This window comes from Mustela nivalis, assembly GCF_964662115.1.
Source record: "Mustela nivalis genome assembly, chromosome: 6".
Classification (NCBI taxonomy): Eukaryota; Metazoa; Chordata; class Mammalia; order Carnivora; family Mustelidae; genus Mustela; species Mustela nivalis.
The window spans coordinates 84,342,016-84,354,676 of NC_139025.1; the positions used below are offsets into that span (position 1 = coordinate 84,342,016).

Below are 12,661 nucleotides of genomic sequence, written 5' to 3' on the forward strand. Positions count from 1 at the left end.
AATTATATTGTATTACAGCTCTGGAAATTATAACTATGTATTAATGCTGCAGTACTTGTAGCCAAAAATCACAGCGATGGGAGATGATATGATGGGATTGGGGATTGTAACACCAAAGCTTTTCAGTGTGGTCACTTCTTAACATGGACCTTACTTAGCACGCTAGGAGCTCTATGGTGGTTGCCTTGTATTAGTTAGTAGCACGTCTTACTGTATTGAGATGGTGATCAACAGTTTGTATGAAATGCTTATAGCTGTGTATTCTGTGTGATTGTCAGAAAGGAAGAATGATATAGGTACAAAGTATTATTCCTTATTTTCTTTCAGTTCAAATGCAAAATCATTCTAGATGATTATGTAAATGCGGAGTCATTTTCTGGTTTCTTCGCTGTGCTCTCTAGACATCTTTTTTTCACCACCTTTTTTTCTTTGTCTGCAGGCCCAGACTGATCTTGCTTCCTTGGCCTTTATCCCCTTGGCTTTCCTAGACACTGCCCTGTGCTGGTGGATATCCTTCTCATTGGCTTGTTTGATGGCGGTCCATTTTCTCCCCTCGGAGTTGGGTTTCCATTGATCTTTCTGCAAATGGTTTTTGCCAGTTTCGTTGATCACTCCTTACTTTGGGGAATAGGGTATTTTCAGTCTAACAACCTGGGGGCTCAGGTAAGCAGTTATTTTGTTTTTAATTTTAAAAAATTTCATCAAGAGTTGGTGACTGCAGCCTGAGAACAAGATAAAAAGCTTTTGGCCTTTTCTTTAAATGAGCATTTCACTTCGATTTTGGATTTACTTGTGTATCTCACTTTGTGTTAGAATCACTGGCTGCTGTGGTCCTGCTCTTTCTTTCAGCCTTCCAATTAGTAAATGCTTTGAAAATTATGTAAATATTTTGATTCTTAAAATATGGTTTCAGGAACTTGCTTCATTTACAGGAAAAGTCAACCAGCAGGTAACAAACAAGCTTCTATTTGAATAATCTTGTCTTCCTGCTTTTCAAGAATAAACATTTGTTTATTAGGGACTTGGCCTGTTGGAGGAAGGATTCAGGTTTTTGGAGTTTTATCTTTTGGGGATTTTTAAAAATTTATTTTGTTTTTTTAAACAGTTGGGCAGTTGGGAAATATTATTGCCCAACTATGTACAGTTGGGCAATATTATTGTCCTGATGGACTGTGACTATTATGAAAGGCTGAGTATAAATAAAATTGTAATTTTGTGAATTTGAGGGGATTTTCATATATCAAAAATACTTGAAACTGAAATGTCCTGCATCCAAATGGCCAAAGCTTTTCTAGGTCAGTATCTTTGTGAACCTCTACTATGCATATTGAGAGGAAAGGAGAGGGACGAGACCATACAAGAAGATGACCTGATAATTAGGTAGCTGCGAGGGCTCTGTTGAAAGAAGGCAGGTGTGAGCTTCAGCTCACTTGCTTTCATATCTTCTCCTCATTTTGAAAGTTGAACATAAGAGCAGATAATTGCGTATAGTAGTCATTAGCTGTCCTCTATCTTTGTGCAGCAACTTATACTTGAGATAATGACTTGAAAATAGAGAGTTGTTGCTCTTGAGCTGCCTGTGGTTCTCAGCCAATTGTAATCATATGGTAATTCATTATAGTTCATGATGGCAGGTTGCTTAGCATGACGCAAGGGGACTGAGTGTAGAACTCTAGGAGGTTGTAGACATGAGTGTAAGACTCTAGACTGGATTAGCTAGGGCACCATTACCTCGCAAGAAAAAAGGAGATGATGATAACTCCTGTTGCTTTGCCTCTTACTCATTTTTATTTCATTTTTCTTCCATTTGCTTCTTTTTCTTTGTTTCTCTAGAAAGTTTACTACCTTTATTTCTCCTTTATATTTTTCTTCTCTTCTTTTTTCTTATCTTTTGCATTCTCATTTTATCCGGGTTATGTCTTATCTTTAAGTCTCATTGAAAATGAAGACTTTCTAACTAATGGTGGGGTTGGAGTGTTCATAAAGTTGAGAGGAAGAGCTGTAAGGCCTGGCATCCATGGCTCTGTCATTATGACCCAAGATCCTTAAAGAAATGTAAGGGTTAATTTACTAGCTTACTGTTTTTTTCTGAATGTTGATTTCCTTGACCTGCAAACACATATTTATTAGCTTGACTCAAACAATGAAGCTGTTAAAACTTCGGAGGAACATTGTAAAACTCTCTTTGTACCGACATTTTACCAACACGCTTATCTTGGCAGTGGCAGGTAAGTCAGGACTTGCTTCCTGCTATTTAAATGCATTTCCTTTAGAACTAAGATTCTTAACCTGAGAGGCCGTGGATGGGCTTTCTAAAATTACATGGAAAGTTTTGTGTGTTTCACATAGGGAAGGGGTCTTTCACTATTGTCGAATTCTCGAAAGGGTCTTTGGTTCTAAAAAGTTTGACAACCATTTATTTTAATAGCTGAAAATCAAGTACATACAATTTTAACTCTCCCTCTCCTGTCTCCATTCTTTTTCTGAGACTTTCTTCTTTTTTTGAGGCAAGTTAGCATTAGTGTCATATAGCATTTAGATTTCTTTTAGAAGACATTAATATTTGCTTATTTGGTTTTATTGAAATAAAAAATTTTATATAGATTTTAGATCAGTGTACATTGCTGTTGTACTGCCTTTATATATGTCATTAAACATGCATAACATATATGTTATGCACATACATTAGGATAGACTATAGTCCACATAAGGGTAATTTGCCTGCCTTTTTTAACTTGTGTATCAGGAATAGAGAGGTCTGGCCTATGATTGGAACCAATAATTCTATTTGTCTTACAGTCATTTTTATCAACCTTTTTCCATCTGACCAGGCAAAGAAAAATAAATGTTATACGAAAGAGGAAAGGGAAAGCAATATTATTGATAATGCTGGAAAAAGCCATGTTTCTCACATCTTCTTTCCCACTTCTGAGGGTTACTAAAGTAGTGCGATAATAAGTAAAACTATTCTTTAAGTATAGAAAGTGTTGACAAGGGTACACATTGTACACTTTGCTTATAGCAATTGTTAAGTAAATTTGTGTTGAAAAAATGTGTTACAATAAGTGAGAGAAAATGATTGTGATATATTGGGAGTTAGGGATGTGTGAGATTCCACTTGATGAGAATCAGAGAACGTTTGAGAATAAAAACTAACATTCGTATTCTGACCAGGTTTTTCCATTTCCTGTTAGCATCTATTGTGTTTATCATCTGGACAACCATGAAGTTCAGGATAGTGACTTGTCAGTCGGTGAGTTGTAAACACATGCATTTATGAATAGTGTTTTAAAAAATACACAGTGGTGTTAATGATCATGGTAAAGTTTAAGAGATTAGGGCTAGATCTCCATTCTAAGGGTTAGAATGCTTTCCTCCTCCTAAAAATATTTTGTATTATCACAGTGCTTTGGTATGGTAGGTTTGTTTTGTGGATTTTTTGGGGAGAAAGGACTGACTCTGTATCCCAGTATTGGGAGAGAACATTATAAATGATATCACAGTTTTTCATAACCCAGTTTTGGCCTTAACTAAAAATTGTTAGCAGAGTCCTAAACGTTAAGTGTGTATGAATAATGCTAATCTGAGCAGAAGCCATGTACTTAAGAATTGAGCATTGACTGGCCAGTAACATTTCTTAGGAAGCTAGAGCTAAGCTGTTAAAAATAAATAAAAATGAAACTCTTAAAAAAAAACCCCACAATGTTACTTTCTCTTACCTTGTATAAAAACCTTTTCCTAAATATTCTCAGAGCTATAATGAAGTCTTAATGAAGTGCTCCATTCAGTTGGTGCCTTTTCTTGAGTAACAATAAAACACTACCAGGGAAGAAACTGTGTTCGTTCATTTTTTTTTTTTTTAAAGATTTTTTTTTTTTTATTTATCAGAGAGAGAGAGGGGGAGAGAGCAAGCACAGGCAGACAGAATGGCAGGCAGAGGCAGAGGGAGAAGCAGGCTCCCTGCCGAGCAAGGAGCCCAATGTGGGACTCGATCCCAGGACGCTGGGATCATGACCTGAGCCGAAGGCAGCTGCTTAACCAACTGAGCCACCCAGGCGTCCCTCATTTTTTATTCCCAACACTTAGCACACTGCCTAGCATATAGCAGGCTCCTAGTAAATGTAAGTTGAATGAATAAATAACTGATTCTTGTTCTATGCCAAGGGCTTTGTGAAGAGTTAAGATTATGTATAAAAATGTACTTCTACCCCTTTTGGTAGGATTGGCGGGAGCTTTGGGTGGATGATGCCATCTGGCGGTTGCTGTTCTCTATGATCCTCTTCGTCATCATGGTTCTCTGGCGACCATCTGCGAATAACCAGAGGTTCTTGACACTTCTTATTTATATTGCTAACCACTGAATGGCCTTGTCATCTATTTAGGGGTGATTGAATGGGTGACAGTGTCAGGGCCTTGTCAAAGTATAAAGAGTATTCACTGGGTCTGGAATCTAGTGAATGGGTTCCTGGGTTCCTGCCCAGCTCTCCTATTTGCATTGTGATTTTTGTCATGGTGCCCTGTTCCACTTCCCTGGGCCCTCTTCATATAATGGGAGGGAATTGAACCAATTCGTATGAGGTATTTTTCAATTCTGACATCTGATAATATATGAGTAAATAAGAGTAGATAGGTAGTGATACTTGTAATGAAAGTCTCACCTGTCTAGCCTCAGGAAGGAAAGAATAATTTTTATAGCCAGTAACCCAGCTCACTTTGTAACAATAGGGTAAAATGAACACTTAAGTGACAGACTTTGGAATTAAAAATATATATGTGAATTTGCTTTGTTAAGCTATTGGCAAATCTCAATTATTTAGGAATTAACTGTCTTTATTCTGTGTATATTCACGTCTTTGGCATGCCCTTCCTTTTGTGTTTAGACAGTTAAGAGCTTATATTACCCAACCATATCAGCAAAGAAGGAAAAGGATGAGGTGGCATAACTGAGTGGCTAATTTTATAATCAGACATACCAATAAAAGACTTAGACAATAAGTAATATCTTTTTACCCCATGAAAATAGCCTCTCTTTTTATTCATTTATTTTTATTTTTTTTTAAAGATTTTATTTATTTATTTGACAGAGAGACAATGAGAGAGGGAACACAAGCAAGGGGAGTGGGAGAGGGAGCAGAAGGGTTACTGCTGAGCAGGGAGCCCAATGCAGGGCTCGATCCCAGGACCCCAGGATCATGACCTGAGCCAAAGGCAGATACCTAATGACTGAGCCACTCAGGCACCCTTAGTGTGCCTTTTTAATATACATATGTTTGTGTTTTTTTTTAAAAAAGTTAAAAAATAGAGTAGGCTTGGGACTATTGGGGTGAAGGGTATGCACATTTGTAATTTTCAAAGTATTAAAGTCAGAGTGCATTAAATAAAATCTGAAACAAATTGTGTATGTACTGATAATTGTACGAGAGGAGTTGTCTCCTCTTCCGTCCTATATTCCTGTTATTCAGTTTTTGCAGATCTGGCAGATGAGAATATTCACTGTTATTTTTTAAATGTTATATTTAAGGCTGAATTACTTTTTATGGCTTTTATGTGTTTATGGTCATTTAGTTCACCTGACAATCAGCTTTTTATATTTTGAGTTTTTTTAAATCAGCTTATTGATCAGTTTGTATTGATTTGTAGGAATTCCTTATATATTTTAGATACCAATATTTTATTCTAAGCATTCCAGATATTTACTTCTCGTTGTTGATTGTTTTTGAACATTTTAATGGTATTCTTGGCTATAGAAAATTTTGAAAGTATGGAGTCAAATTTGTCGGTTTTTTTTTTTTTTTTCCTTCATGTATTGTGTATTTTATGTCTTATTTAAGAAACTTTCCTGGCTTGAGGTGAATTCTGAAATTATAATTTTTTTCAAAACTTCACAGTTGAACTTTCATTCATCAAGAATTGTTTGACTGTGGGTTCTCTGATTTTTTCTGTCCCTCTGATCCTGAATCAGTAGTACACTATCTTAGTGTTAGTAGTACACTGCCTTACTGTTTACTGTTATGTCCTGGTATGTGCCCTCCCCTTAGTCTTCTTTTTAAAAAAATACGCATTGTTACTGGATCTTTGCTCTTTAATGAAATGTTTAGCTTGTTTGTTTAATTCTAGGAAAACCTTTATTGATTTTAATTGGAATTTAATTAATAGGTTAATTAGGGGAATTATATATATTTTTTCATCCTTGAATATGTTACTGCTCTACCAATTTTAGTCCTGTGCTTTAGTCATAACTTTTATTGAAATATTTTTTAAAAGATTTTTTATTTATTTGATAGAGAAATAGGCAAGTAGGCAGAAGTAGGCAGAGACGCAGGTAGAGAGGGAGAAGCAGGCTCCCTGCTGAGTAGAGACACCCCTCCCCCACCATGTGGGGCTCGATCCCAGGACCCTGGGATCATGACTTGAGCCGAAGGCAGAGGCTTAACCCACTGAGCCACCCAGGCGCCCCTTTTTATTGAAATAGTTAAAAAATGTTATGGCTCTTATGGATGCAAACCACCACCACCGCACCTTTTTTTTTTCTTTAAGATTTTATTTATTTGTCAGAGAGCCCAAAGCAGGGAGAGTGGCAGGCAGAGCAGGTAGAGGAGGCAGAGGAAGAAGCAGAGGAGCAAGGAGCCAGGTGCGGGGCTCCACCCAGGACTCTGGGATCATGACCTGAGCCGAAGGCAGGTGCCTAACCAGTTGAGACACTCAGGCATCCCTGGATGCACTCCCCCCCCCTTTTTTTTAAGATTTTTATTTATTTATTTGACAAAGATCACAAGCAGGCAGTGAGGCAGGCAAAGATAGAAAAGGGGAAGCAGGCTCCCTGCTGAGCAGAGAGCCCGATGTGGGGCTTGATCCCAGGACCCTGGGATCATGATCTCAGCCGAAGGCAGAGGCTTTAACCCACTGAGCCATCCAGGCGCTTCTGGATACACCCTTTTAAAATAATACATGTAGCTTTGGCAAAAATGTAGGAATGTTAATTGAATTTTTTAAAAAAATTTTATTTATTTGTTTATTTAAAAGATTTTATTTATTTATTTGACAGAAATCACAAGTAGGCAGAGAGGTAGGCAGAGAGAGAGGAAGGGAAGCAGGCTCCCCACTGAGCAGAGAGCCGGATGAGGGACTCCATCCCAGGACACTGGGATCATGACCTGAGCCGAAGGCAGAGTTTAACCCACTGAGCCACCCAGGCACCCCTTTGTTTTTAAATTTTAAGTAGCCCCATACCTGATTAGGGTTTGAACTCATGACCCTGGGATCAAGAGTCACATTCTCTATAGGCTGAGTCAGCCAGGACCCTTTGAATGCTATTGATTTTTATATATTTATCATACCCATCAACCCTCCTACATTGTTTTCTCAGTTCTCTCTCTCTCTCTCTTTTTTTTAAAGATTTTATTTATTTATTTGACAGACAAGTAGGCAGAGAGGCAAGCAGAGAGCGAGGAGGAAGCAGGCTCCCGGTTGAGCAGAGAGCCTAATGTGGGACTTGATCCCAGGACTCTGGGATGACCTAAGCTAAAGACAGGTGCTTAACCAACTGAGCCACCCAGGTGCCATATTCCTAACTTTTAAAGAGGTGGGGGTTTTTTGTTGTTGTTGCTTTTTAAATTGATGCAAGGGAGTTTTACAAACAAGGTAGAATGAAAATAACAGGCAACAGTGAGTACAGAGTGAGTTCAAAGCTAATGCTTTGTAAGAATTACCTATCTGGGGGCACCCGGGTGGCTGTCAGCTGAGTGTCCTGACTCTTGGTTTTGGCCTAGGTTATCTCAGGACTATGGGATTGAGCCCTGTTGTGTTGGGCTTCATGCTCAGTGGGGAGTCTGCTTGAAAGTTTCTCTCCCTCTGCCCCTCCCCCTGCTTTCTCTCTCTCAAATAAATAAAAATTAACAAAAAACGGAATTGTCTGTCTGGCAGCTGCTTTGCTGAATCTGTTCAAAGTTGGAAAGGTAAGATGAGGCCTTCATCTTCTCAGCTCCCCACTGGGAAACAGATTTTTAAATCACCTGGTACATATAAGGTCAGGTCTTCTGTCTCTTTACCCCAGATTCAAAGGCTGAGATTTTAAAGCACATGAGAATTTACTTCCCTCTGTTTGATTATATATGCTTATAAATGCTTACTATGTGTGAGGTATTATTCTAAGCATTTTTTGAAATGTTTATTTTTTTCAGAACCCCTCTGTGAGTGATGTTTCATTATCCCCATTTTCAGATGAGAATACTGAGGCACAGAGAATAAATAACTTGTATCAAGTCATAAATAGTACGTGGCTGAGCCTGCACTCATCAGTGTGATGCTGTCCTGCTTCTCTTGCTCGTATAGGCAATCGAGCTTTCTGAAGGGGAAGAGTTACTTCGTTTTCACTGAAATAATTTTATGAATGACTCATTGCAGTTTCAGTAGTAAAACCTATAAAATCTAGTTAGTGGACCATTTTTTGTAGTTTTCTAAGTTTTTTCCTTCTGTTCTATCTTTGGTCAGGTTTGCCTTTTCACCGTTGTCTGAGGAAGAGGAAGAGGATGAACAAAAAGAACCTATGCTAAAAGAAAGCTTTGGTAGTGATAAAATTTTATTTATGCTTTAAATATTATTTTCTGGTTTTTAGAAATAGAATAGAGCAAGTATAATGGTTTGTGAGTATCCAAATCAGGATACTGGATATAGTTTATTATTTTACACCTGTTTTACACTTGTGTCTCAGTTTGGCCTGTGGTAAATTTAGGAGACAGCAAAAATAAAGGTATAAGTTTTCAAGTGAAGCTGTGGTAAATTCAGTAAACAGTTGTACATTAAATGTCCAGTTTGCTTACTGGAGGAGCTAAAAATCTGGATTTGAACTTCCTAGCATAAAGATGGAGAAACATTGTTATATAATTCAGTTTGAGTAAACTTAACATTCTAAATTCATGTTTGAAATCATTGCTGGTCTACTAATATACTTAACCCCATCTACTTTGTTTTTGCTTTACAGAAGGAATGAAAATGAGAAGTACTAAACAAGAACCAAATGGAAATAGTAAAGTAAACAAAGCAGTAAGTAATTATATACAGGCCTTAATGATTTTTTAAATCTGTGCTTTAAGCTTGCTTTATATAAAGATCTTTTCATATATAATACATTTACATTTATAAAAACAGCAAGTGATTCTAAGACCTACTAATCTTTAACTAGATGGTTTGCTACTAAGTCCTGAAAAGGTTCCAGACTAGTCTGATGGCTCTTTTTTTTTTTTTTTTTTTTTTTTAAGATTTTATTTATCTGTTAGAGAGTGCATATACAAGCAGGGGGAGTGGCAGGCAGAGGGAGAAGCATTGCTCCCTGCTGAGCAAGGAGCCCAATGTGGGACTCAATCCCAGGATCTGGGATCATGACCTGAGCCAAAGGTAGATGCTTAACCAACTGAACCACCCAGGCAAGCGTCCTTAGTCTGATGGTTCTATTTAGTTGTTTTCATTAGTGGAAGTTATAGCCCTTTTAATAACCTAAGGTGTTTCTTGTAGTAAAGATCAAGATTTTTTTTATTCAGCAGGTTTTTTGTTCTGTTTTGTTTTAAAATAGTACATGCAGTCTATACATTAAGGGCTTTAGAGTTTAATCTCACACTTAAGGAGCAAAACTTACATGAGGCAAACTCTTAGGTATTAGACCATTGAGAGGAAAGAATTTAAAGACATCATTTTATATTTCCCTTACATGGTTTTTTAAAGTATTGGATTATATAGTTTTTTAAATTATTAGCAGTGCCATTTGTTATGAATATACTCCTTAAGAATGCCCAAAAGATTAAATTTAAGAATTTTGAGACCTCTATAGATCCTTACTTGGGATGTATTATTTGGAGCATTTTAGCAACAACTGATATTCGTATGTTCCCAGCAGGAAGATGATTTGAAGTGGGTAGAGGAGAATGTTCCTTCTTCTGTGACAGATGTGTAAGTTTTTGAATCATTACCATGAGAATCATATTTCAGTATTGCTTTTATTATTTAATTGAATGAGCTCAAGAACATCCTAATGAGAATGCTTATAGATTAAATTATTTAAATTAAGGAATATTAAAAATGTTTAAAAGATGTTCAATAAAAATTACAAATGATATACAACCAAAAGTAATTGGAATTGTTTGTTCAGATGACATTTCTGCTTAGAAAGTTTTAGTTATCCATCTTCCTAAAATCACTGGGATAGTTCTTTGGAATTTTTTAGTTCTTTCCCATGACTATATTTTTATTTTTTTAATCTTTTTTTTTTTTTTAAGATTTTATTTATTTATTTGACAGAGAGAGACGGTGAGAGAGGGAACACAAGCAGGGGGAGTGGAAAAGGGAGAAGCAGGCTTTCCACTGAGCAGGGAGCCCAGTGCAGGGCTGGAGCCCAATGCAGGGCTGGAGCTCAATGCAGGGCTTGATCCCAGGACCCTGGAATCATGACCTCAGCCAAAGGCAGATGCTTAATGACTGAGCTACCCAAGTGCCCCATGATTATTTTTAATTAAACATTGGCTCTGTCACAGCGCAGAACCCGTTTGTTTTCTGTACACTTCCAGTAACCTTCTGTTTTTATATTTGCTTTTATTCCCCTGAAATGGCCATTAATATGCAGATCTTAGATAATTATAAAAAAGGCTTTAAATTGCATTCATAATCTACTTTCCTTTATGAACTATTTATGACTTTACATTGTTCATTTTGGTGTTTTTCTCTCTGCAGAGCACTTCCAGCCCTTCTGGATTCCGATGAGGTTGGTAATCATCATGTGCATAAACTTTGGGTCTGATGATTTAATAGGGAATCATAGGTCCTTTGTTTAGGGAAATTTTATTTGACTCAGTAATGCCCTGAAGAACTATAGTTGATATAGTAAAAAGGATGAGAATAGAAATACTAAGATACTAAGAGGAGAACCCACATATTCAAGAATGTTTTCTTTCTGTACACCTTCTTTTTTTTTCCCTAGGAAGAGCTTTCTTTCTATCCCTTATTTCCTTTCGTAGGTTACATGGTTTGACTTGTCTTTCATGTCTTTCATTGAAGGACATGTCTTTCATTCTGATTATTAGGTTATTCTAGATTTTCTTAATTTTAGAAAGCCCTTTGAAAGCATCTGCCTGATTTCTAACTCATTGTTGTGGATTGACTGCTGAAAAATGATTTGTTCATTTCCCACTGACCTGCTATGTGATGTAGCACACAATGTCAAATTCCGTAGCAGTTTTGTATATTGAAATAACTGAGAACTCTATCATGCAGAATTAAACTTATCTTTCTTTGTAACACTTTGCATTCTGTGATGTATTCTCCAGTTTCCCAAATCTCTCTCTTGAAGGCTTCTGCGAATAGTTGTCCTCAGGGCTTCCCTGTGACTAGCTCTCAGCCACTGCTGTATTTTCAGGCAGAGAAGGTTGAGTATGTAAAACCCTGTTGGGCCATTCATGGCAATACAGGTTTATTTTAGTTTTTTTGGTGATAGTGACTTCACCCATCTGTTCATATTTCCTTGTGTGTAAACCTTTCAAGAACTGAGTAAGAACTTAACTATAAGAGAAACAAATTTTAAAGGACTGGGAATCAAAATAGCATCAGACTCTTCAGCCTCAGCTTTGGAAGCTAGAACATAGGAGAACAATGTCTTTGAATTGTGAGAATTATTTTCAATGTAGAATTGTATATTCAATTCTGTTGTTATGAGAGCAAAATAAAGATGATTTTAGTCATGCAGGAAATAAATTAATATCCTACATGTGCTTTCTCAGAAAAGTAGCAGAAAATGTTCTTTACAAAATGAGAGAACTAAAAAGAAAAAGATTTGGGATCCAGTGAATAAATGGCCCAACAGAGAGGCAAGGATAAACTCCCAAGATGATGTAAGAAACTCTGAGAGTAATAACTGGGCAACAGTCTTGGAGGGCATCCAGTCCGCAATGGAGAAGACCAGAGAGCTTCAGGAGGAGTAGTTCTAAGAAAAAAAGTGAAAAGGATAGATTAGCTGATATAATTGATTATTTTGAAAAAAAATTTACAGTTCTAAGTTCAGTATATGTGATATGTGCTTTTAGCAAATGAAGCAAAACAAAAATGAAAAATATTAACTCCAAGGTAAAAAATTATATAAGAAAAGAAATTTAATGGTAATAAATTAATTTTCTTAATTGAAATGGCATACTATAAATACTATTTTTTTTTTTAAGATTGTATTTGAGAGTGAGAGCAAACATGCTCATGAACATGGGGGTGGGGAGGGACAGAGGGAGAGAGAGAAGCAGACTCCTCCATTGAGTAAGGAACCCAACATGGGGCTCAATTCCAAGACTCTGGATCATGGATCATGACTGATCTGAAGGCAGATGCTTATGGACTGAACTACCCAGGGACCCCCATACTGTTTCTTTTTTTTCTTTCTTTTTTTTTTTTTTTTAAAGATTTTATTTATTTATCAGAGAGAGAGAGAGGGAGAGCGAACAAGCACAGGCAGACCGAATGGCAGGCAGAGGGAGAAGCAGGCTCCCTGCCGAGCAAGGAGCCCAATGTGGGACTCGATCCCAGGACGCTGGGATCATGACCTGAGCCGAAGGCAGCTGCTTAACCAACTGAGCCACCCAGGCGTCACCCCCCCCGTACTGTTTCTAATCGGACATAATTTTTAACATGCTTT

The 12,661-nt window shown here is 37.1% G+C and overlaps 1 protein-coding gene across 4 annotated transcripts in view; it reads left to right on the forward strand.

Moving 5' to 3' along the window:
• Window positions 1-12,661, forward strand: part of TMEM87A (transmembrane protein 87A) — a 43,962-nt gene that overhangs the window by 28,974 nt on the left and 2,327 nt on the right. The window contains exons 12-19 of one of the 4 annotated variants that reach the window (XM_082735468.1): window positions 440-508; window positions 2,120-2,228; window positions 3,195-3,253; window positions 4,221-4,324; window positions 8,491-8,564; window positions 8,981-9,042; window positions 9,887-9,942; window positions 10,720-10,750. In XM_082735468.1, coding sequence (XP_082591594.1) covers window positions 440-508; window positions 2,120-2,228; window positions 3,195-3,253; window positions 4,221-4,324; window positions 8,491-8,564; window positions 8,981-9,042; window positions 9,887-9,942; window positions 10,720-10,750 — 564 coding nt within the window. The remainder of the gene's footprint in view (window positions 1-439; window positions 509-2,119; window positions 2,229-3,194; window positions 3,254-4,220; window positions 4,325-8,490; window positions 8,565-8,980; window positions 9,043-9,886; window positions 9,943-10,719; window positions 10,751-12,661) is intronic. The other 3 variants (XM_082735470.1, XM_082735467.1, XM_082735469.1) reach the window with 3 other exon arrangements.